This window comes from Diadema antillarum, unplaced genomic scaffold (assembly GCF_040938485.1).
Source record: "Diadema antillarum isolate AM-2024a unplaced genomic scaffold, OU_Dant_1.0 seq00000562_RagTag, whole genome shotgun sequence".
In the NCBI taxonomy this organism is placed as follows: domain Eukaryota; kingdom Metazoa; phylum Echinodermata; class Echinoidea; order Diadematoida; family Diadematidae; genus Diadema; species Diadema antillarum.
In genome coordinates this window covers 231,035-258,024 of record NW_027271501.1, presented here as the reverse complement: position 1 = coordinate 258,024, position 26,990 = coordinate 231,035, and the positions used below count along the sequence as shown (strand labels likewise).

General features: G+C 40.1%; 1 protein-coding gene across 1 annotated transcript in view; it reads right to left on the bottom strand.

Annotated features, from left to right (window-relative positions):
• Positions 1-26,990, bottom strand: part of LOC139735044 (transmembrane protein 132D-like) — a 74,343-nt gene that overhangs the window by 35,169 nt on the left and 12,184 nt on the right. The window contains exon 2 of the mRNA XM_071645819.1: positions 5,274-6,132. Within this exon, the coding sequence (XP_071501920.1) occupies positions 5,274-6,132 (859 nt within the window). The remainder of the gene's footprint in view (positions 1-5,273; positions 6,133-26,990) is intronic.

Here is a 26,990-nt window from a genome sequence, read left to right as displayed (position 1 = left end):
AGTATGGCAATTCAAATTTAAACAGAACAAAATTAATATGGCGACACATATTTCAACTCGGTCGGCAATGAAAAATTATTTCGACAGAATAATGCGAAATCACCCGCATATCTTCGCAGTAACGCACTTGCATTTAAATCGCAAAGTTTAATGCAATTTTGGGGAATTTGCGTTTGATATTTCAAATCAAGTTTAAAACGTAAAGTGTCTAGAAACGGGCCCAGGTTTCCGATCCCGCTCTCTCAAAGTCTCTCTAGAGATTTGGGAATTGTGCGTTGTCGTTACTAACCCGCGCGAGATTTATGCATGAACTAAAACATTATTGTTGCTGATGTCAGTAAGCATGTTTTGGTGGCAAAAGGAGTAAGATTTGGGTAGCGATCCGCATCGTGATCCAAATCTTACTCTGTACAGGGGAAATTAGTTTTCATTTATAAGTCGACAAAATGTCGACTTACGCGTAAGTCGACATTCGCGTAAGTCGACGTGTTTTGCTCAGTCCCGACTATGTCGACTTACGCGAGGTTGACTGTACCTCAATCTAACCAATCTGGGAGAGTTCCTGCCAAGGTTGATTCATCCACGCCGCCATCTTTTTTTCCCTCTCCCCATTGTTATGATCACTTATTGCCATTATTTCCTCACAAGCGATAAATTAACAAAGGCAACAATCTCATTCTCACATCTTTACGAGCCGACTGCCTAGCCAGGCATGTCGTGGTCGCATTGGCTGCGTTTTCAAATGAAACTGTTTATCGCGCCGCACAAATGATCATGGACTCAATATGTTCTCGGCTTTGTGGTGGCAAGAGCACAATAGTGCTTTTATTGCATGTCAATTTTGAGCCTTATCTGTGTACCTATTTACCGTCAAGTTTATTCTTTATTCTTTTTTCCTTCTTTTTTTTTCAGTCTCCATCATCTTTCCCCTACAGCCTATGGAATAGTGTGCTATCTTATCCTGGCATCTCTTGTACCCTAGAGCTTTTTTTGGTCGCGACATAGAAGCGCCGCAGCTGGCTTCTAGCCGCGCTAAAGGCGCGAGAACGTTAATTACTGTCACTCGTCTCCGTGGCGCACTCTGTGCTGGTAACTGGATTAACAGACGCCTTTAATTCGGGAAGCCAGGTGTATTAGTTATCAGGCGTATATCTCGCTAACAACGCCAATAATTTGGCACAATTACAGTCACTACCAAAGCTTTTAACAACGTCTGAAATGCTGCTGTAACCTTCAGATATTTGAGAGATTAAAAGTTAATACTACTCCAGGCAAGGAGAGAGATGCTGGTAATACTGTTGCACTTGACTTTCTCTCTTAGTCCCCACTGCACTGCTCTTGTGTGAGAGAGTCTCCCCTAACCAACACATGCTATTGGCTTGCACATAAACATTGGCATAATATTACAGACAGAGTTTGGCCTTTTCTCTACATGACTAAACATAAAAGATCTGACCATTACAAAAAAGTAACTTCTGATACTCATCTTAAATCTCACTATTCTTCCAAATGAACAAGTATTGTTTCGCATACCAATAAATAATGTGTATTATATCTGTTACATGATATAATGCAATCCCGTTACTACAAATAAGAATGAAATGATACTAATACTAGCAGCTTATTAATCAAATTGATAATTTTGTGGCTGGTCTATTTTAATGACCACTAATTCAATCCTTTTCTGCACACTCCTCATAAAATATTGATGTTTACAAGTATCTTCACCTGCATTCCCTGTATGTTAGAAAACTTATGAGGTACAGCTGTTGGCCTACACATTATGCTCCCTCTTCCCATTCTGTATTTCAACCACATTGCCTAAACATATTTATGAGGGAACCTTTCCATTGTCATAAACCTTTGGTGGAAGTTTGTGTAATTGGGTCTTCAGCGAAGCACATCACAGACAGCTGTCATTTTTGTGTGGCTGGTTCAATTGCCCCTATATAACATGTTTTATTGCCATGTTTTCTTTTTTTTTTAGCCAAGCAGCACACAATGGAATGACCAACATGCATCTCCAAATGTTCTATCATAATCACACCAATATATCAAGGTTGTAACCTTCTATTTATCATGCACATGATATGTGTGTTGTGATAGTATGCTGTCTGCATACTGCACCTGGCAACAGTGGTGTATATCTTCCAATGTTGATCTAATTTTAGAACTATGCTCCTCCGTATCCTGTCTATCTTTCCAGCTACAGGGTCATTATGTTTCTCTTCACACTTTCTGACTCTATTCTTTTTTATGTATTGTCTATACTAGGGACATGCCCCCCCCCCCCTCCATCCCCACCCCATCCCATCCTCACCCCAACATCCACCCATCCTCTTGGTATTAAATGCATCTTTACCAGCTGACTGGTAAGATGCAGTCAAACATCTTTTGTTCCGCTGGACATGCAAGTGAACATGGAAGAGGAGGAAGAATAGCCTGACTGTATACAGCTGTGCCAGTTTTCGTTATGTTTGACTGAACATGAGGCTGTATCCACCCCACCCCATCCCGACCTTGTCCTTATGTTTCTAAACTCACTGGATCGTATCCCTCCAGAAGAGCACCTCGAATAGATCACTTCTCTCTCCCGCCATCTCTCGTTCTCTCTATCTCTCGTTCTCTCTATCCTGCCGCCTGCTTCAAACACAAGTATGCAGGGCTGATTGCCTCACGTGCATGACTCAATTTTGCGTTGTGCCGCGGCGGGCTTTCATGTCTCCGCTCGGCAAACTGCCTCGTCCGATATGAGAAGCCACCGCCTGACTCAGGTTGGGCCGCCATCCACCAATTTTGATTGGGTTTACAGAGGACGACATGTTTATTCCATTAGAGCCAGAGTCCCCTCTTTTTTTTTCTCTCTCCCTGCGCACCGCTTCTCCCCTTTGTCTAGAGCTCGGCTAATTTTGCATTAATGTTACAAAAGCAATAACGGTAAGGTACAAAGGAACACAGAGACGGACTAGAAAATTCCCTGTTGTTAAAATATGGCAGAATGTAAAGCTAGCATATTTGAGAGAAAGAAGAGATAGAGAAAAAGAGAGAAATATATTGCTCAGACAGATCAGTAGGTAGAAGACCAGAACACAAGTTAATATCAATACCAGACAGACAGACAGACACAATGACAATGACTGAAGACTTCTCAAGCATTGCCGACAAACAATCAGATTTCATGATCCAGGATGCTAAAACTTATAGATGAGGGTGGTGGAGGTAAGGTGATGCTAGCATGGATCAGGTTTCCTCATAGTTTCAAATCACAAGCTGTCCAGTGACAGTAACACACACAACATGACCTTTAGGAGCATTTACATTTCCATGTACCATTTTCACTGCCAGAAACAACAAAAACTTACCAGTTTTTGGGCGGGAAATGCATATATATATATATGCATAAGAAATACCAGAATGTTAACCTTGGTGTTTTGCATTTTTGTTTTGGGAAATTGTGTGCACTGAGCAACTTGTCACTGTCTTTGAGCGGAGGCTACTGATGCATGTGCTTCTTAACCCGTTGAGGATGGACTGGTTTTGCTACAACCCACATTTCCCATAGACACTTGCCCGAGCATACTCGGGGACTCGTCCTCAACGAGTTAATAGAGATCAGTGTTGTAGACAGGGGGGCAGGAGATCCCCCCCCCCCCCCCCCCACAGGCAGACATCATGTGACCAAAGACTTGAAAAGAATTGGCGAGCCGGGCAGTGGGCATTTACACTAGCAAAAAATCTGTAACTGCCAAGTTTGAAAAAACAACAACAACAACTTTACTTCTGAGGAGGGATTTCTGCACTCATGCCAGTTGTTGCTTAGCAACTGTAAATGTAATGAAAAAATGGAATGTGCCCAAAAAACAATGGTTTTACAGTGGAAGCCATATCAACAAGTCATTCATGGAAAATGTGTCAATTTGCATCTTGATGGTAAATGAAGACTGCTCATCTAAAAATAACAACATGGATTTAAAAATTACATCAGAAAAGATGAAAGAAATTTCAATAATGGTGAAACCCCCTCACTCAATAGTTCTCCGTTGATTTCCAAAACTGGAAGCGGTGTATTTTTGTCTGCAAAATATTTTTGAGTCAACCATGGCACAACTGAACTTTACCGATGTAAACCTGCAGTTAGGCTCCCTTATTCAGCATGTTACACTGAACAAACAGACCTAGGCAAATGTCTTAAAATTTTTCATGTCGGTTACATTTAGGGCTAAAATCAACAAACTTCGAGACTAATAGGCTATCCCGCAAAGTCATAATCTCTATTTGATAGCTATGTTGCCATGTAGAGCTAGGATTTTGGCAAGGTAAGAATACATCTTCCCGACTTTTGTTTACATTGGTCGGTAGAGAAGAAAAAGGAGCTTTTTGGAGCTGTGTTTGGGGCGAAGGGGAGAGACACAGGATTTTTATGACGCATTGTCTCAGAGAAATATGTGTCAGAACAGACAAAGGTCAACTGGCTATCAGCGACCAAGCAAACAGCCAGACGTATATATGTCCACCTGATAAGAGAATAGCGACAAAAGAATGTGTGGAGCTGGTAGATGCAGGCAACGACAAGCTATACCAACCCAAGATGTCTAAAGGTATCTTTATATAGGATACATGTACACTATTGCATCAACACAAAGTATCCACAAAAGGTAAATACACAAGGAATTTACATGAGAATCTATACAACTATCAAAGGCACACATAGGCCTATACAGGATATCCACAGAAGTTGGATACACAAGGAATACCTGTATGTAGGTAAAAACCTCTTGGTCTCTCTTCTGTTGTTTAGTTCACATACCTAACCGGTGAAGCAGTTTGTAATTTTGTGACACAAAACAGACCTACAAAGTCTAATCATTTCCATTGCTATTTCTTTCAAAATGCTGTCATTTTTTCAATTTTCTTCATTTAGTTTCTTCTTTTTTTTCAAGGGAATGTGTAGACGGTAGAAGGGAATTAAGGAATGTGAACACACTGTAATGCAGCATGTTATTTGTAAGTGATGAGGAAAGGTTTGAGAATCATTTAATAAAATTCAAAAGGTTCTCTCGTTGGTCTTACACTACTATAGGAATGAGTCAAAGACCAGAAAATTCTGGTGGAAGTATAAAGTAATATCTTCCATTTTGCTGAAAGTTACAACTCTCTTTTCTTGCTACCTACTTGAGGAAGTTATTGTTCTATCCCACAAAGAAAGTTCACTGTTCAATGCAAGCTGTGTAGTGGTACATTATTAGTGTCACATGGAAAGTTTCAATACTCACTTGACAGTACAGACTCCATCAAGATACTTCCTGTTGATAGTGATTGGGATGACGAAGTGTTCTCTGATACCCAGACGTCTTCCAGGAATGTACATCTTGACGAAGGGGTCATCCTCCACCAAGTCCATCTTACCATCCCACGAGAGGAGTGTGACACTACCAACCTCATAGGGCGTGGCCACTGGGCTCGCCCCTTCCTCTTCCCCTGTGCCTGAGGCAGAGTTGCCCTGCTGTGGTTCGCAGCTCCCAGAAGTCCTGGCAGGGAAGATAGTGTAGGTGACTTGAATGCCATCTACTGTTTCTACCTTGCTGTGTTCATACCAAGAAAACAGGATAGGCACCTTGGCGATGCAGAACCCAGAGTCCCCAACTGGTGAACAAACCGCATCTGATTCCTCATCCCCAAACTGCGCCATCGCCCGAAAGCATGGCTGGACACCTTTACCACCCCCATGCTCCTCACTGCTGCCAGCGAACAAACTCTCTGTCTTGATACTGAAGAGAACATCAATGCTGCTGGCAAACGGTGAGATCTCCTTGAGCAGGAGATGAGCCTGTACACTGAGATCATCGAAGGGTTCCGCAGAGGATGCAAAGAGTTCCTCCTGCACCCAGAAAGGACCACTTGATGCTTTGAGTAACGTCCTCCTCACATCACTGGACCCTATCAACTGGTCAGAGTACAAACTGGTGTCGTTCCTGACAGGAACAATGGGTGAATCCTCCTCCTCCTGCGTGTCTCTCAGTAAAAACACATCCTGGTTGGAGAGGAATGAGTAGTCCACTGTCTCCCATCCCATGTCCTCTAGGACAGCATCTCGACGGAGGCGACGCTTGGGGAACCTCGAGTTGGCTTCTCCTGCAAAGGATGACAAAAACAGAGAGCAATATGATTAGGTGGCTGGGTTTGGGTAGAATGTACAATAGCTAGGACGTCATTCTTTACCTTTTTATCATTGTATGTTGATCAGGAATTCATTTTCTATTGACTGGCAGCTATATTACTTCTCACCTTGAATGAACCACACAGGGTAAGCACCATTTTCCATTATAGAAATACATCGTCTCGCCAATTATAACATGTACTTGGTGAGGCTTGGACTCCACTCTCCATGGCAGAGTAACAGATTTTCACCTTATCTTTGTGACTCCATAATGTTCAGGAAGTTTTCCTAGTTTGCTTTCTGTGCATAAGAGAGTCATTCCTACAGTGCCTTGGTAAGGTCCTTCTGGAAAGTATACCTGCAACTCTTTGGGTCTACGTCAGGCCAGGTCAGGTCAGTCAGACTGGGCAGTCCTTCATCAGACTGCCATTTATTGAAACAGTAACAAACTTGGCGGAAACATCCCGCAGACTGGAGCTGAGGCTAGGTCCAGTCTCTCCTTCACATGTCCTTCCCAACCTCTCTATTTGGGTGGAGGCAGCTGATCATCATACATTTATTATTTGGTATTCCTTTCATCTTACTCACAAGGTAAACAGACTTGTTGCCTGAAACAGGACATTTCACCTACATCTGAGGGTTTGCGTGACAGCCCCAGGGTGTAGCTACACTCGCCCTCCGGACACTCTGAATACGTTTCTGACTAGTTTATTGATAGCTGGCTCTCAACGTCAAGTGGTGTCTGCTAGCACAGACCCAATTCTGCTTTTGCTTCCCATTGAACGGATCACATCTACACGAGTGGATGTTTTTCTCCCCTGTCACGCAAGCTACTACTTAGCCAACGATGATTCAGCTCAACTCGCCAAAATAAATATATTCAGACGGGAATATTGCCAGAATGATTGAATAAAAGGGCAAACTTAAAGGGACTATGAAAGGTACCAGAATCCACAGAAGTCCTATCACATCCTAACAGACATTTCAGTAGCACTGTCCTGGTCATTATGACTGTGATGAACACAGCACAAATGTTACATGTAATAATTGCACTAAATGTATGCATTGTCCATGTGGGACATTACTGCCAAAGTAAAATGCACCCAACAAGGATGATGACATGGGCACTCTTTACATTTTATGCAGGGGGGGGGGGGAGGTCATTACCAGTATTCTCTATTACATCCTATATATCTATTCTATTTTTTTCTCTTAATCATTACACTAAATATTTTCAATTAAAAAAACAAACAAAAACAAACAAACAACTACAGTTTGCAAGCAATTCAGAGCATATAAATTGCACAATTCAAAACTAGCTACAAGACACAAGAAATGGCCATTTCTAATACAATCATACACACAACCAGGGGTCGCACTTAACTTTTTTTTTAACTAGCCAGGCGGACTACTTAGAATCAATTTTGACACTGAAGCAATATTTTGGCTAGCCAGACGGACTAGTAACTTCAGAATTTTACGATTTTTAGCTAGTCCGACGTGATTTCGGGTGGCCAATGGCCAGCGGACCATCGCCAATTTCGAACCCTGACAACAGAAGCAGGGATGAAAAGAAGGCATAATTTCCCTCAAAAATAGACAAGCACTGTCCCTTTAAGTGCCCATCTTACAATAAGCAGCAGGGGAAGCCATCCCGGTTGACATACATGAATATTTACTCTCAATTGACGATTAGAAAGACGCTCACGTGTGCCAACCTACTGAGTCAATAAAAGAGTATTGGAGATTCTGTAGACCTGTTTTAGAGGTCAGAGTGACATTCTTACTAGTTTGTCATCAAAGGCATAATTTACCAATTGCAGATGAAACAATAACCCAGCGTTAGTGCTTTAAAATAGTTCTAGAATGTGAGTTACGGATAGAAATAACCACTGTAAAAAAACTGAATCTGTATAATCGATGTTCAGGGTTGTAAAATACACAAAATGTGAACAATAGTTATAATAGGAATGTTTCCAGACTTAACTGTCTACAGTTACAGTTTATTGAGAAAAACACTGATATCTCCTAATATTTTAAGCTTTTTTTGCAAAAAAAAAAAAATTATATGGTAGGATGTTATGTGATACAACAGACCAACACATATAATGCATCAAATGTGATATCTTGAACATTTTTTAAATCACTGTTCCCAAAGGTAAACAGGACCTTTAAACCCGTTGAAGACTAGTCCTGAGACACTATTCTTGGGCTGGGGTGAATAGGATAGCATGTTACAGAAAAATCAGTCTGTCTTCAGTGAGTTAAACTTGCTACGCTATGAGCCATAAGACTCAGAGTTATCAGTGTTCCTATGGTTATTTGGCAAACCATCAAATCATAAACTGTGCTTCCTCCATTGAAGCATCTCGTAGACACTGTGATGAAGACACAGGAATTTGAAAAGTTCATTCACAATTGTGAAGTTTACTATTAAATTATTTCAGCATTTCATTCCCAGTAGCCCATATTACTCACACATAGAAAACATCAATGTGAATGATAAAATTGAAGAAGGAAGATAATAATTGTTTACTGAAGGAGTGCCTCAAAAAGGTCACTTTTAAATATCCTTGATCCTTCCACACATCGGACTAAAACACTGGTTGCCAAAATAAGAAGTCACTTGCTGAAAAATAGCAGATTAAAAACAAGAAAGCGTATAGGTCTATACATAACATTCATAAGTTAGGGGACTAATGTCATTTTAGATGAATTTCTGAAAAAGATTGGCTCTTGAATGATAGTAAAATACCTGTACTGCATATCAAATGTCATTTCTACAGAGGTATTGTATCAAAAAGTGCATTGGACTTTGAAAGGTCAAGGCCATCTGGCAGCAGGGAAGACATACAGTAAAATCAAACATTTTCCTGTGCATGAAACTTTCAAGAATTTTATGAGGAGCCAAGATTCACGAAAGTAAAATGCACATGAAAGTTGTTTGTCTGTACAATGCATTGAATGCCAGTTGTGATTTGCAAAAGTTTTGCGCCGCAAAAAAGACAGTTGGCCTAAATTCACTGAAACTTTATGCCATGAATGTTTCTGCTTCTCTGGTAGGTACATGTAGGCCACTTCAACTCTCCACCAACTACACACAGTACTAGTGTACATCTACCATTGGTAGCAGGAAATATCATTGTACCATGAATCTTTTTTGGCAATGCATCATGGGAGTATCAATCAGATATGACTCCATGACAGCTTTGATCACTCATCATCGACATACTTGATTCATGGTGGCCCAAAACATGAAAAATGAATCTTCTTTTTTTTTTCTTTTTTATTCAAAAGGGGGAGGAGCACTAAATGACTTTTGCATTTCCTGCTGCCAAACCGAGAGGCAGTCTTCGCTCTCAGATTTGACAGATGCTACTGCATATGCTGACAAAATTTTGTACTGGTCCGATGGGCTTTGCTACGAAACCTACTACCTTTAACAGAACTAAGGTCAAGGGTCACTTCAAATATACAGCTGGTGAGGTCAAGAGGTCAAGTAGCTCTCCCACTTGGCCATGCATGATATCCAAGCTTTGTTCCTCCGTAAGAGGAGAAAGAGGTTGAAAAAAAAAATGAGCACAAACAAGTTGTGGAGGTGCAGCTTACCAACTCCCAAAGTACTGCCAAGTACACCTTCAAAAGGTATGGCATTAGTCTTGCATGCCAGACTCTGAACATGACCGGAATGAAGAAGATCCAGAGTTTGACAATGTTCAATGTAACTCACAGAGAATTGCTCGTATGATCACTCACATGATGTTCTCATCATATTCTACATAAAGATTGATGACTATCACTGGAAATGATGATGATGATGATGATGATGATGACGATGATGACGATGACGGAGATGACTTTCATATTATCAGCATTATTATGATGACTATGACTACTACGAATAACAAAACTTCTTCTAATACTGAAAAAGAATGCTGATTTTACCATTACCAATGTTAGACCTCTGGTAAATAATCTGTTATGTGATAAGAGCTAATATGATTAGATTTCACATTCCTCATGTCTTCATCACAGCAAGGTCATGCTTCAAATGTCAAGTTTGGCCTGTCAAAAATGACTAGGCAAATAAAATGCTTAATACATGGAGCATGTAGCTCCATGCTCAATACAAACAGTTTTGAAAAATACAGCTTTGTTTAGAAAACAGGCATCCAGGTATGTTGTTTCTTTCTCTCATACAAGAAATGTCAAATGTCCTCAGTATTTTCACGTACCTCCATACTCAGGTCACTGCTAAATAAATTCAGGCCTGAGTCAGCATGATGGCTGTTTCCACTTCATAAGTTGTTGATGCCCTAGCTCTCTCCTACTACTAATAAAAATCGATAACTTTTATCCCTAACTGCTATTTGTTTAATCCCAAATAGATCTATCATGGACAACTATAGACTTATCATTTTAAATGACCATTTTATGAATCGTAAGCCTGACCAAGGAACTCATTTTTCTCTGATGATATTTGTGTAAAGCCTGTACATTTTGTAGATAAACAGAGATAAAAGGGGGAGATTGAAAATAGAGGTGTGCCTACATTGCATCTCAAACAAAAGCTTCGAGAGTCTAGAGCAAAAGACTTTAGATTCAGTGTGTGTGTGTGTGTGTGTGTGTGTGTGTGTGTGTGTTCTTGTTTCTTACTCTTTGTTTACATTCATATGCCTCAGTCAATTTTGAAAACTTCACCTAGAAGTGTGACAAACAGCAAATGGCAAGTAAAGTAAAATAGACCAAGGGGGAAAAAAAAAGGAGAATTGAAATGTCCGTCATTTGATGTTTACTCTGGACCAACCAGGCAAAATAGAAACATAAACTATCATATCACTCATAAAGTTTGCTTTCAAAGTAACGATTTAGATGGCAGTGTTTGATCAGGAAGAGGGCAAGCAGTGGGACACTCGGTCAAACAGCTCAATACTGCTTCCAACCCTTTCCCTACCGACTTGATGGAATGTCCCTGGTGTGGTGAGAACTGGGCGGATTTCCTTTTTTCATCCTTTTCATAATAATTGATGAAGATGTCAAGTATAAAGACGTACAATGAGATATGTCCTTTGAATGACTTTGCGAATTTGTTTTCGCAACCGAGTGACTGACTCTCAATTCTGCACGTACCACATGTACGAGCTCCATCATCAACTTTGGCACTAATTCTCTCTTTTTCTCTTCCTTTCAAATGATTTTTGCTCAAAATTCATGCCTCAAACAAATTGTTCATTATATTTGACAATACTGAATGTCATAGCTAAGTCAATACTCTCCACTGTGTTTGAGTGTTGATGCTGCGCAAACAATTTGATCCACATACTGCGACTGTGAGGGAGTTCTTCGGTCCTGAAAACTTTTGAAACCATAAATTCACATAAGTCTCTCAAATTTGAAGACTTTATAAAATACAATGCAGTCTGCTCATCCATAAAAAGAGTGCTTTTGTAAAAAATCTGAGACCAAATTTTGTCAATGTGGAAAACTTGTAGTCCAATAAATGTATCACAGATATAAAGTTGGATCAAAAACAAAATGTCTTGCAAAAAAAAAAAAAAGTTTCCCATGTTCTCAATCCTAAACCAAATACATGTGTAAATGTCACAATATTAACATGTTAGAAGATGAGGAGAGAAGAAATTACTGAAACACACATCATTCTCACATCTAAATGCTTGGGCAATTTTAGTTTAAAATTTCACGAGAGATACAAAACCAAATATCTGCTTCAGCAAAATTCTGCAGTAAAGCTGAGAAGCTTATAAATAGGCCTACAGGTTACCACTATTACTGTAAAACGAGGAATTTTCGCGTGCATTTTAATTTTGCGAATTTCGCGAGCGCCAAGATTCGCGAAATTAAAATGCACGCGAAAGTTCTTGTCTACACTACATGCGTTGAATGCCAGTTCGCGAAAATTTCATGCCGCAAAAAAGGCCGTCGGCTCAAATTCGCAAAAAATTCATGCCGCGAATATACATGTTTTACAGTAGTTATAAGCTTGATACCATCTCATTCAGGGATGTCTCTTTAAAGCAAAGTTACATCACACTATGTAATCACAGAATTTGCCCTTTAAAGAGATGATACAGTTTTGGTTGAGAAGGGATTTCAGGTTTCCAACTTTTTTGTGAGATAATTAGAAATCACTTACGAAATATTAAAGAGCATTTGATTCTAAGAACATTTGAAAGTTCATTTGATGAAAATTTGTTTTGACATGGCTGGGATATTCAAAACAACGTGATCTTAACAAAAGTTGGGATGCACCTTTTATTAGGAATCCTTTACTTTACTTTTTTTTGGATATCTCAGCCATTTTAATACAGATTTTCATCAAATAAACTTTGGGGTTTTTTCCCAATAATTGTATGCTCTTTGATATTTTATACATGATTTCTAATCATCTCTCAAAAATGTAAAATGCTGAATCCCCATCTTAACCAAAACTATATCATCCCTTTAACTTGAAGCTAGGGACCCTTCACCTTGACAGAGTGGAGAGAAAGCAGCAAGCTGCTGTCAGGAGTGCATCCCATCATGCACTAAGTACTTTGAGCTTGACCTCTGACCCCCGTCTACTTGCTCCCGAGTGTCTGAGGAGTCTTTCCCTGTAGCCTGATGCCTGTTTGCTACAAATGCACCAGATGTACCAGAACGGTGGGCGGGCAAATCACAGTACTGACCCCAGAACAGGCTTGATAACCATACCAGTGACGCCTGTCCCAAATTTTCATTAAAATTTAGGCCTAACTCAAATGTGGCTGACAAATCTGACAAACAGTCTTGGAAGTAAAGTTCTGTGGGTTAAATTTCATTCAAAACGGTTAAGACTTCAGAAAAGTTTTATGGCTTCATCATAATTCATGTTGGTAAATCTGTACAATCATACCGCAAATCATGAAGAAGATCATGTGAATGGAGTAAACACACTATCAAGGATGTATGGACATTATTTTGCTAGTTTTGTCTTGACCTAAATAGCATTAAGAACTACAATTAGACATAAGTAAGAATTGAAATGTTCTATATGAAATAATTCCTGTGTGGACCTTATGAGGACTATTCATTTCAATTAAATTCATTCCAGAAACCCAGCAAGAAGGAGGGGATTTTGTTGTTGTCTTTTGTTGCTTTTTAAACAGACCTGCATAAACTGTCATGTCTCAGGCATGCACTTGACAGGGGTGTAAGAGCCTCTAACTCACCATCCCCTACAGGTGTGGAGTGGATGAGGGTATCACATTCACCTTAACAACTCAATCCAGCCCCCACCATTCAATGCCTAAATCCCCCACATCAAGAGCTCTCCCCTGCCTTCCGTCTCCCTCTCTCTCCTCCTCCTTCCTCTTCTCATGTCTAAGCGCCGACTTTCTTCTGGGTAAATTGGTATCTGAGGTCCCATTCACACTTGTAATTTAAGACTGATCTCAGTTGCATTGCAGTCACAGGAACGCTTTAACACTTGTCTTACACCTGGAAACTGAATATCTATGACAACAATAAAGCGGTGGCACTGAAGAGGTTGATGTCAGTATGAAGACAAAAGTTCCTAAGAACATATTCCTTGCTAACTCCTTTGCATGTCAAGGTGGTGGTTGAACAATGTGATGCATGACATTCTGAAGACCACAGTGGCATTACAGGAAGGATCAGATACTTGGTACCTGTCTTAAACTGGAAGTCAAATATTGTTTCCATCTCAATAAATGGAGGGTGAGGAAAAGACAACTTTCTTCAACTCTTTTATCACCCTTTAAACTGTTCTAATTTTGAGTATGAATAGGGTCTGAGGTTCTGCAGCTTGCCTCACCCCTTTTTCCTGTTTAGCCCCATCACACCTCCTTCTACCCTTTCCTTCCTCCTCCCCTCTCTCATCCTCAGCCAATCTCTCCTTTCTCGTTTATTTTCTCCGTTTTCCCCTATTTTGCCCTAATCCACAGCTCTCCCCTCCACTTACCCCCCCCCCCCCCAATGCTACTGCACCCTTTTACATCTCATTTCCAAGTACATTCACACCAATATATATGACAATGGTATCCACTCCTGGTGCCTTCAGATGTCATGGTCATCCTATCTGATCTTTCTTGCTGTCCTACTTCCTGAAATTTTCAATTCAATAATAGTTTGATTCATCCTTCTTGACAATACAAGTCACTACAAATTACCCTCCCATTATTCTTTGGCCACCTCTGCAAATAAAGGCCACCTGTGTATAAGGCAACCCTCCATCCCATGTGACCACTGGGATAAAACGGGCTGATTTTGCTTCAACACATATTTCCTATAGACACTTGCCTGAGTATACTCAGGACTAGGCATCAATGGGTTAAAGATGCGGTAGTGTGGGGGATTCGTGGAGTGGGAAGGTGAGCCCGGTTCAGGTAGGGCCTACTTAATATACATTCGAGAATTCGTGTAATGAATTGTGTACAGCTTTGTCACAGATCATTGTAAGTACACACACACACACAGCCAGAGACTCTTGACTGGTGTCAGCTGTTACCAATGAGCATGTATACTTCGACACACATACAATGTAGGCCCCTACAGTTTGTACTTGCTGGCACGTGGCTGACGGGTACTATTTATGGTTTCGACTGTACAAGTGTAGGCTACCCCAATGGGCATCAAATGAAGAACAATTCAATTGGAACACCCGTGTTTCCCAAGCTACCATGATTTTAACATTGCATGCTATTTCCTTGAAAATTTGTACCATTTAGTAGATTCAGGTGAATCCTATCATAACCATACAATGTACCTACAGGCCTAGGCTATATGCACACTGTAAGACACGATATTTTCGCAGCATGAAATTTTCGCGAATGGGAGCCAACGGCCTTATCTGGAGCATGAAATTTTCGCAAGTTGTCTCTAACATTCAATGCATATAGTATAGACAAGATCTTTAGCGTGCATTTTAATTCGCGAAATTAAAATGCACGCGAACATTCCTCGTTTTACAGTAGTCTCAGCCAAGTTGAGGTGCCCTAGAATCACTTACAGTCTAACTTCCGATACACACACACACTCCTACACAAATATACACAAATATATATTCACAGTAGTCATTCACATATTCTCATATCTCATTTCACCCCTCATTTTAAAATCATATTATCCCTTCCCCTCACCCCCTTTCCTCAGAGCATCATACTTGTACACGCTGACATAAGATTCTGGCCATGCTGTCTGCAGAAGGCTGCCCAACAAACAACTACTTCCCCCAATTCTGGTAGGAAAAGAAAAGAGGGAGAGAAAGGTCGGGTCAAGTTACTAAGCCTTGGCCACTGAATGCAGCCTGTAATAAGCCTACCCCAGCCTGGGCAAGCAGGAAAACAGCTCATGCCCTTCCCTGTGCAAAACCCATTCTCCGTGCTGTCTGAGCAAAATCATATTACACCTTGTCACCTTTTTGACTCGATGAAAGAACCTGACTTTGAACCAACATCACATGATAAACAGACAAGAAGGAACAGAGACATCAGCATTGCTTATTTTGTGTTACTTACAAGCATTTTATGAATTTTTAATTGTTTTCTTTAAAGAAAGGCTTGATTTCTTGTTTAAGATGACTATTTTAAAAAGAGACAATAAAAAAAGGCTTCATTAAATTTGCAACAGAAAGTTCATTATAGTTGCAGAATTGCTAGGTTTTACTTTTTTTGTGGAAAACAAGAATATCTAGGGCCTAGATGTGATATTGATTGCAATTTAATATTCTTCAAAGTTCACTTGAGTTTAGGTATTCATAATAATATTACCATTTTCCTTTGCCCAAGTTAAAAAATGCTGAAATTCAGTAAAGCATTGTAACAGTGGGCTGTTGGTTTCTAACTAAACCGAAGTTCTACAGTCCGCTCTTACTGCAATGATTTTGTCATCACATTTGTTGATATCCCCCACATCAGAAGTGAATGCAACCTATACAACAAAGAATGCTGCATGTGGGACTAAGCAAGAAGGGGGGGGGGGGGGGAGTTAAATCATGAATGAAAAAAGAAACAAACCCAAGCCAAACATGGCATGCCACAGAATTTCAATTGTCAGTCTTGTACAATCATTCATGATGTGAACTAAACAAAGAGGGCGTACACATGAATCATTTGATTTGTGAAAATTTGTGAAGATAGGGCCTTCTTGCAATGAACTATAGCAACAACAAAAAAGTAACTACAAGTCGTACTGATAGAGACTTGACAAGCACAGCATGGAAGTAACTTGCAAAAGCCAGTCTTATGTACTTTGTGTTATTACTTTCATATCCAGCATTAAAGAACCTAGTACATTGTGTGTGTGTGTGTCCAGGGAGGTCTCACCCCCCTGGTGTGTCTCAGTTTCAAACATACCATGTACACATTTTTCACAGGTACTTTGTACATTTCAGACATGGTTTAACCCAACAATGCTACATTAACTATAACTGGAGCATTCTGCTTTAAATCTACCCATTCTCTTTGTCCACGTATCTTTTCTCTAAGCAACTAACGGCCACTGACTGAGCACAAGTCAAACATTGCAACGGGGTGACTGTTCAGTGATAAGGCTGGCTAAATGGTTGCAGTGTTATGCAATCAGCATTTACACTGTCAGATTCTACCCCATTCCCGTCCTGAAGACCAACAAACATACCCAAGATACTGAAAAAAATGCTACTTTATTGTACGATCCAAACATGCTTTTTCACCTGCTTGTACAGTTACATGTATTCTTGTTACTTTGTAAAAATTTTGCATTTTGGATACATGGAAACAATTGAAATGAAAAGAAAAGGTAAAATACACCTCCTGGGGAATGCTCAGTGCATGGTTAGAGGTACATGTAGATACATTATGCCTCTGGGTGCATTTATCAACTCTTTTATTCGGCAGAAACAGGTTTTCCAAATGGCTTTCAGGGAATTTTTACAAGATGATAAACGCAAAGCTGTTTTGATTATGGGGTTCGGAAAGCCTTTTTGAAAACCGCAAATTTGTGCTTTCCGAAACAGGTTTCCGAAACGGGTTTTCAGAAACCTGTTTCTAGAAGCCCTTTGAAGTGAGATAAATGCAAAGCTGTTTTGAAACGGCTTTGTACTGCGGTTACGAACCATGCGGGTCAAAATGCGCAATGCAGCTGCGCAGTGACAAGGCCAGTTTTCGTGTTCGCGATGAGTTGATAAACGCAACTATTTTGGAAGCCGTTTCTAAAGGGCTTTGGAAACGGCTTTCAAAAGGGCTTTAGAAACGGTTTTTGAAAGCCATTTCAAATAGGGGAAAGATGATAAACGCAGCCTAAGTGGGGGCCCCATTTTAATAAGATCTTGATTTTTACTTAGAGGGCATGTACACAAGTCACACAAGTCACAGAGAAATAGAGCAGCAAAATCTACAATGGCATATCACATAGAGTGGAAGACAGATTGTGATAAAAAAAACTCACATTCCTATTCACTGTATGCAATGCTGTCTGTAAGAAACTATGTGAAAATGGTTTTTTTTTTGGCTAAAATACTAAAATCTGAAGTACAGTAGGCCTATGTAGTATGCTGATCATGGGAATGCTGGGGAATAAAATTGATAGATTTTGTAAACCCGACAGTAATCATGTGCAATTGTATGTACGGTGGAAGTAAATGCAAATGAGAATGTTTATAATTGCATCAGTGGGAATGTATCTCACAGCCTGGGACAGAGACTAGGCATCACATTCACATACACACACTACTCCTCCTGTATAATAAGATGCAGCTTGGCGCCATTATGGCCCGACATTGATTTCTTCAAACCTTTCTTATTTCCACAGGCAAGCCAGGTTGAGATTTTTTTCTCCTCCATCTTTTCTCTTTCATCACAGACTTCTCTTCTTCATCAAGACTATTGCTTTTTTTCCCTTTCTACTCTTTTCTCCCTTATTTTAGACTGGGGCAGCATATGGCACGTTCACACTGGATGCCAATATCACGACTGTCCTCTGAGATTACTACCAACCATTTCACATGGTTGGAGCAACTACAACAACAAGCAGAGTGACATCAAATGGATATTTGATTACTTCTGCTAAGTATCTCCATATCAAATATCCTCCATAATTAGTAGCAAGGTCAACAGTAATCCTGATATTTTGTACATACATGAAATTCTATGCAAAATATACTGTACACTTATACGCCACATATTTCACGACGTTTTTATTTTCATGAATCTCGCGAATCGGGTGCTATTTCTGAATTGAAATGCAGGTCTACCTACGCACAAATATTAACACTGATCCCAACATGAATGTGAATGTGATGTGCACGCATACATTTCTCCCTTCACTGCTCCATGATCGCGAATCAACCACTCGCAAAATTGTTGGGAAGTCCTGATTCACACACACAAAAAAATTAGACTAGGTAAATATATGGCGTATACAGTATACCTTTTGAGACTATTGTTGGTGTAGAATATCTACAATGTATGACACTTGATGCTGTACTGCACTATGAAGGTCACAAGAGCATTGCTTGAACATGTACAAGTTTCCACTTTTTTGGATGGGCTTGATGTGTTACATTTTTTAGATAATTTGCTATTAAACTTGTTTTTAAATTGCTTCCTGTAGCTATTACAATCATGATGAGGCTATGATACGTGACCTTGATGCATGCAACAATCACACCAGTACAAGTCACAAATAATGTCTTGGCTGCTGGCCAATTAGAATGGCTTCATTAGCTATCCGTGCTTGACTTTTCTCTCACACAATCCTATGCTACTTTTCACAAAATTACATTGTACCTCATGCCTAGTGAAAGAAGTCTAAAGTCACTGAGTTGCAAACATAGTTATGCTGCTGCTTCTTTTAACGCTACATTGTCCTATCCACTTAGCTCACTCTTTTGAAAGCCTTTACAAACTGAGATTGATTTTTACACATGATTGCCACATTGCTACACTCTTTTTAATTATCACAGATGAATAAAAGAGCTGTCTGCAAAAACCATTTTTTTTTTTTTTTTTTGGCAGATGGAATAGAGTCGGAGCAATTTTTTCATAACAACCATCAACAACAGGGGCAAAGATTTTCTGCACATACTGACATTATGTTGCTGAGATTTCACGACAGAAATCAAGCTGTTGGGAAAAAATAGTCTGGGGAGCAACACATATCCCCTAACTTATGATAAGTAAGTCTAGTGTGAACACAGCTACGTCAAGGCATTATTGGTTTTTCGAGCTGTCTGTCCTGAAAAGAGAATAAATTATGGGGAGTGTGTGATATTATCAGTTGCCTCAAAGGAGCAAGTATTGAAAGTGCATTCTTTCAAAGAACATTCCTGTTTGAGTATATTTCTTTTTGTCCACAGGTTAAAGTTACAGTATAAGTGGTCAAAACCAAACCAAAAGGATACAAATATTGCATGCAAGAATTCATCATTAGCCTACTCCATCCCATGGACAGAATAATGGAAGTACGTGTATTTTCCTTTCCACAAAGAGCAAACATGTAGGACAAAAATATAAGTGATCAAAGCATGTCATGTATTCTTTATTTATCAGTGAAGTCTGTCAACATTGAGAAGTATGTTAATCTATCAATGAACTGCCTCCTATAGGCCTACACGTACTGTAAACGATATTTTTGCATGCTTAATTTTTCGCACCGGGCGGCTCAAAAACATATTCACGGGTTTTTGAATTCATGCTGTGCAATTGTCAACCCATTCAAAACATGCAGATAAAATTGTGAAGATACTTTTGCGCGTTCTAGAATTCGCGCTTGCCCATTAGTAGCGCGAAATACATGAAAATTAATGTACGCAAAAATTTCTGCGTTTATAGTAGATTATCTCACTGGCAGTGAAATATTCTGAGCCATAAAATCCACTACTTTTTAATCACTTGTTTGTTGCTATTACTTTGTCCTTGAAATCAGATTGATACATTTTACATCTACAGTAGATCTCTACACACCTATTGCAGAGCAACTACATGTAGCATTCATCCTTCAAGTCTTATTAATCACTAAAACACAAATGATCCCTGGGTTCCCTTAAATAAAACTATGGGAACTTCACAATCACTGGTAACTCTGCGACCAGTGGTAACCATTTTAGTGATTTCTTGGCTTTGATTGGATATGAAATAGTGCTGCTCTAGTAGTTACCACTGACTGCAAAGTTACCATTACCATGGTAATTGTAAAGTTGCTGTAGTTTTATGCAATGTGGCCCAGGTTTCAGTGTGCTCAGATGGTATTTGCCACCCAAGTGCACACGCACATACAAATGAAACTTGCTGGACATTAATGTAACCATTTTCATGACGGTAGGCCATGAATTAGGGAAACGTCACTGTAAACATCCTTTCTTGCCAATGAAGCAACACACTTGTTAAATTTGTGCCTTTGTATCTAAAAACATCAACATAAAATACTACATTAAATGCGAATCTATTCAATTTCTGCACATAAACACACAAAAAGCAACTGATTTCAGCCAAACCTAAATGGTGACTTTGAAAGTTTGTTGAATTGAGGTTACAGATGTTCCTTATCCTGCATACTGTGCCTTCAAATTATGAACCATGAAGCTTATTAATTCTAGACGTGCCCTCTATAGGGCCATTCACACTTGACGTAGAATCCTACCGTATTTCGCAATGAGACTGCAAATAACTCGCAAAAACAGGGAATTAGAGCAGTGATTCAAACTTCACACAAAATGCACATGCTACATTTGAGTGTGAATCCTGTCACGAAATACCACCCTACATTATAGCGGTAGGCCGTAGATATATCTCACATGACCAGACATACTCCCTGTCTTCTCCTATAGGAGATATGTGTGGGCAGCACCATCGCTGGGAGAGGTGTCGTTTTGGACGAGAAATACCACAGAATTTCATGAATGAGAACAGTACCGCGGAATGTATTACTGTAGTATTTCACCAATGAGAACAGTGACAACAAATGACCCTGTAGGCCTATTTTAATGCAATGGCCATTCCAATGTGAATACCCCTCATTTCAGCTGCTTGAAGCATGCAAGTTTATTTTTACTACCTTGAAACAGACTCCTGGAAGATTTACACTGCCTTCAACATGCATTATGTATACAACTGACACCGCATATCATTGTCTGTCTCTCTGTATTAGCTCCTCAGTACCTCACACACATTATTGCTAAAACACAGACACACACACACATACACACACACACATCCACACACACACACACACGCACACACATGCATGCAAACACATTCAATGATTTGGCCAATTCCCATTTGGGACATATCAACAGTCCCCCTGTTCAGAAGCAAGCCAGTTTATACCAAAACTTGATAAAGAAACAACGTACAATGTATAAAGAATCATTGTACAGCCGACAGACCGTTCAGACGCTAATCTCGACCATTCTGGAAAACATTGTATAGATGCGCGGTTTCCCACTGCGCATGTTGTTCTGGTCATAACATGGCCAGTTTTGTGTGAGCTCACATTAAGCCATACGCCATACGTTCAGACACAGTATGGATATGATGGAATCCTGATTCGTTATCGAGTTCTAGTTTGAAACGATGCTCTGACCATCATCTCATCATACATCGTTTTGTATACTGGTACAACTGTACGTTGTTTCGTTAGTCAGCGTTCAGACGTATAAATTCATCGTATTGCTTACCATTTTGGTATAGCTATACCATTTTAGTATAATTTTTTTGTGTGTCTCAACATCAGGAGCATTGAAGAGATGGGTGGGTTTTCATGTATGATAAGGTGTATGGGGGTAGGGTGGGGTTCCTCCTGGGTGGACCTCAATAACTTATTCCTGTCACTTCAGAATGATGGGGGAGAAAGACTGATAAATTAGATTCAGTTTATGTCTAGCTGTCACTGGAAGGCTTCCATCATAAATTCTACGTCTAGCCTTGGAGTGGTCAGCAACAAAGAGGGAGACTCACTATTGGTCAATGGCTAATCATTTCCAGGCTTCCTTAGTCTCATTCAAGCCGCTCATATATTCAGTAATGGGGACGTAGCATGTAAGAAAATCCTTGAAACTTCTAAAATGTCTGGATTGGAAGACTAGGGCATAGCAGAAGCAGCTTTTAGGGTTATTGGGAGTCAAAGAGGTATTTCACACTTACATGACAAATCATTTATAATCATCTTTGTGAAATGCATTTCAGAGCACGGTGAGGCCTCCTGAGTGTTCAACACTGAAATTAGTCTTCTTTCAAGGACAACTGTACTGTAACTGCAATCAATAGCCCACACAACAGTTGTAATACACATAGAACTTATACACAAACACACACCACTATGAGGTCAAGCTAAGCCCGTCTCCTACATTCAGACTGGAGTGGAAAACATGCACCACAGATAATGCCATAAAACTCCTTTGGAGACCATCTCTGATATTGATTGGCCAAGTGTGATACGAGAAACATTTGGGAACATTGGGGAAAAACTTAAAGGTGCATGGTCCCAGTAGTGTAGAGGGCGCTGTTGATGATACTGCCGATCATCGTTAGCATTGATACGAAGATTACCGAAGTTGAGCTGTCATCAAGAGTAAAGTGCGTAGGTATTGCTAAGTAATGTTGCCTTCGTTGTCTTCTCTGCGCATCACGCAGTCTGTAGCAATGCCAGGGTGCGTGCATATGTGCTTGTTATTATGACATCACAAAAGAAGTTTGCTAAAGCTGTCATCCCCCTCAGCCGAATCATGAGCCGAACTGTGATCGGACCACTGACTACAGTGAATCGGACTTCTTCGGACTCGGGGAAGTGGGCCACAGCGTAAGCGCTAAAGAGGAGTCGATAGCGTAGGTCTCTATACCGGAACCATGCACCTTTAATTCAAGTTATTTTGAGACTCACCCAAAATAAACAACTGATAAGTGATTAGCATAATATCAAACACATTAACAAATCTGCTGTTTACCAATACCAACTGAAAATGGCTTGAAGTGAGCCAATTTTCTCCTTAAAACCCTGAATAATATAAAGCCTACCGTACATAACATAACATCCCCTCTAATCCTCTATACAGAAAATCTGCTCCTCTATAATAATGTCACCTTCTCCATGAGCATTTATAACTGGAGTATGAGTCCAGCACCAAATCCTACAACACACTGTAAAAGCAAGATACAGGCTGTTTGTGGCATAAAATTTTCATGAATGGAAGCTTACAGCCTTTTTCATGGAAAGAAATTCTCGCAGATTGCCACTGGCATAGACAAGAAATTGCATGCATTCTAATTGTGCAAATCTTGGCTCTTGTGAAATTTGTGAAATTAAAATGCATGTGAACATTTCTGATTTTACAATATTCTTGGAATAAAGGATTTTTTTTTAAACTCTAAGGTTATCAAGCCCCCCCCCCCCCCCCCATGCCCACATACAGACAGTCTGGCAAGGTAGCAATTCATTTTCGGCAATCTGTACCCCCAGTCCAACTATTGATAACTAGAGAAGCACTCTGAGAGCGCAGACCTCTGCCAAGCATGCAGCCCATTTCCACTCGCTGGGATCTTGTTCTTCCACAGAGATCAGTGATTTCCACCCATACGTACTGCGATGTGTGCTGAAAGCCGCCCGATTTCCCAATATAGAAGCCTTTGTTATGTCATAAACCCTCAGCTGCACAGCGCGCCTCGCCCTAGCAGAAAAACTGGAGCACGCGCTTTAGTGCGCGCATGCAAACCTCAGATACGCGCAGCCTGAACTCCCAAGTTCATTGACCCTACCTGCCAAAATATCAAAAATCCTTCATAAATTCCCTAAAAATTCTCGGATCACTACCAAAAGTTAATCATTTGTTACTTGTGTCATTCTCAACCTTTCCTGCAAGTTTCATCCCAATCCGTTCACTACTTTTTGAGTTATTTTGCACACGGACAAACAAACGAACGAACTAACTAACTAACAAACAAACCAACGTTAACGAAAACATAACCTCCCCCTTGGCGGAGGTAATAACCATCATTGCAAACTGGCTCTTGTTATTTCTGGAATCACATCAAAGGGAGAAATATCCATAAATTTCAAAACATTGAAGATTATAACAAAGGGAGGGGTGGCACAGACCACAGCAATGGCAGAAATTTTCATGTTCTGTTCAATTTATCATTTTCCTTTAGCATCCTCGACATTCATGATAGGAGGGGAAAGAGCACAGTTTACCCGACAAGAGGTATCCAGTGCTGAAGGTGAACCAGCACCAACGAGAGGAGCTGGTTCCAATTTGGATTCCAGAGTTGTAACAGTAGTCCACTTCACATCCTACATCAAACTGACTACTAGTATTTGTTATCAGAAGATTCATTGCCCGGCACTCCCAGCTTGCCTAGGCTTTAAAAGAAGATGTTATGACTATGGTCTGGACGTATCATGACATTTTAGAGTTTGTGACCACAAGTTATGAGGCTAATGAAAATTGTACGCAAAAGGATATATTAATACAAAGATTATCATTATTAAACTGTGAGGTTCATTTTTACGAGCCAGCGGAGTCGGCAATCTCCCTGATTCATGAAATTCTGAGTTTTTATGGGCAAATTTCCTGGTGTTCCCAGTGGAGCTCTGATTCTGAGCAAGCAAACAAAGCCATAAAATCCTGGGACGCAAGGCTAATAAAACCAGCATGTTGGCAAAGACTCTGGCCAAAACTGAGATGAACCTTGCTACATTGTATTTCTTCTAGCAGTGAATGAAAATAGCGAACAATAGAGGAAGGAGAGACGAGAGAGAGAGAAGGTAGAAAGGCCAGAAGACGAAATAGGAGAGGAAGAAAAAGTGGAATGGTCAAATCAGGAAAAGCTGTGCAAAAGACATTAAAAAATCACGTGAGATTTCAGCAAATGATGAGCAAGTGATTACAAAGTCATGGCCAATTCAAAAGGAATGCTCATGTTTATGTCCGGTGACTACATACATGTTATCAGGGAGCTTTCGCAAGCAAGACAAGTTGAGTATGCCATGTGCAAAATTTGCTTCTGCGCATGCTCAAATCCGAAAAACCTCCCATCATGAAGAAAATGATGGTAGTCCTGCTGCCTATAAACTTTGACTTTTGCTTTTTTCTCTTTCTCTCTCTCCAAGAGAAAAGGGAAAGTGAGGTAAGTGCAAAGAGAATGCATGGATGTTCACTACACACACCCTCCACCCAACCCCTAGTCCACCCCCTCCATCCAACCCCTAGTCCACCCCCTCCACCCAACCCCTAGTCCCCCCCCCCCCCACCCCATACAATCACACTCAGTATGTACAATGTAGCTTCACTACTTGGCCTCCCTTCTTTCATTACCTCCATACCCTCTCTATCAGTATAACAATAGAGATCAGACAAAGGGGGCGGTGGTAGAGAGGGGCCTTGAGCGCCCCTTTCTCAGCCCCTTGTGACTGCCTTGTATTGTTTCCTCCGAGAGCTCTTCAGGTGCTCCAAGAAAGTGGACACTTAAGGGAAGAGGACCCTCAGCTATGTAAAGACAGGGATTAGCTGGAAATGATAGCTATTCACTACCACTACTCACCATGGGTTGCAGGGTGATTAATACCATGAGAGTTGTGTGATGAATAGATCTGTTACAGGGTAAGGACCTTGTTCACATTTAAACTCTACACAATGCTGTCACAGTATGAAATCCTATTCATATTGATTGATAAAATATTCGACAAGGTAAGACTCCTAAACACCATCAAAACACTTAACTTACAATGTATCTCTTCCAGGAGGTCTGAGACACAGTTTGACTTTAATCTTTCTACATAATGGTTACAAGGATTAAAACCCTGTTCATATCAAAAGTTATAGAGTTACCTCAAACTATCTTTCTTAGTATAAATGCTACAGTCTTGCCAATTCCTTTTTTACAGTTTTATTCTTTTTTACATGTTTCTTTTTTTTTAACAGTGACGGGGAGATCGTTAACGGCCTGTTAACGATCACCCCATCAATTGTACAGGCATGCTAACCTGGAAACATTAAACTGCACATTACTTGAATATGAGACCATTCTGAAGCAAATAATTTTCACACAACAATAATAGACATATAATGTATTCTTAAATGAATACCACAAGGATTGGAACAATCATCCCCAGCATTCCCACTGATTCCCACTGATCAGGTACTAGCCATCCCCTCTAAACAAAACTGCCAAGAAATACAAACATTAAATGGAGGCATCCATATACAGCATGTAGCTAACAATCTGAGAATCAGGGCATTTAACAACCTGGAAGCTGAAGAATGTATAGGCCTAATGAATGCATCTCACTAAATAAATTTTACAATTGACCAGAAAATATAAGAAGAAACAGAAATCCACAAACCTAAAGCTATAGTGGAGGATGAAAATGGTGTCTAAGTTGTGTCTTTGCATCCTCCTGTACAGGGTAAATTAAACTTAGTAAGAGTGATATCTGATCCAGAAAACACTGACGATGTTTCCCTTTGTAATGAGATTCATACAAACTTCTCATCTGTCCTTGTTACCTAACATGAAAACAGCTTTTTTTTTTCCACATACAACGAGGAAAAGTGAGAAAGATCGGGGAGAGGTCACCAATACAGCACTAAACACAGAGAGAGAAAGAGCCTCAAGAATAGAAAGAGATAGATGAAAAGGTCAGTGGAGAAAAGATCCAATCTCCCTGGCTCAAACCCATCCCATTCAACTCCTGATTGTCACAATTACATTCTACATAGCGCTGAATGCACCATGGACGCTATCTCAAAATCCAATAAAGCCTTCTGAATCTTCCTCTATAGCACTCTCTCTGCCTTCCCAATAAAGGACTCGTAACTCTCCTTCAGCAGAAAGGCAGTATCCTTTTTTTTACCTGTATCATC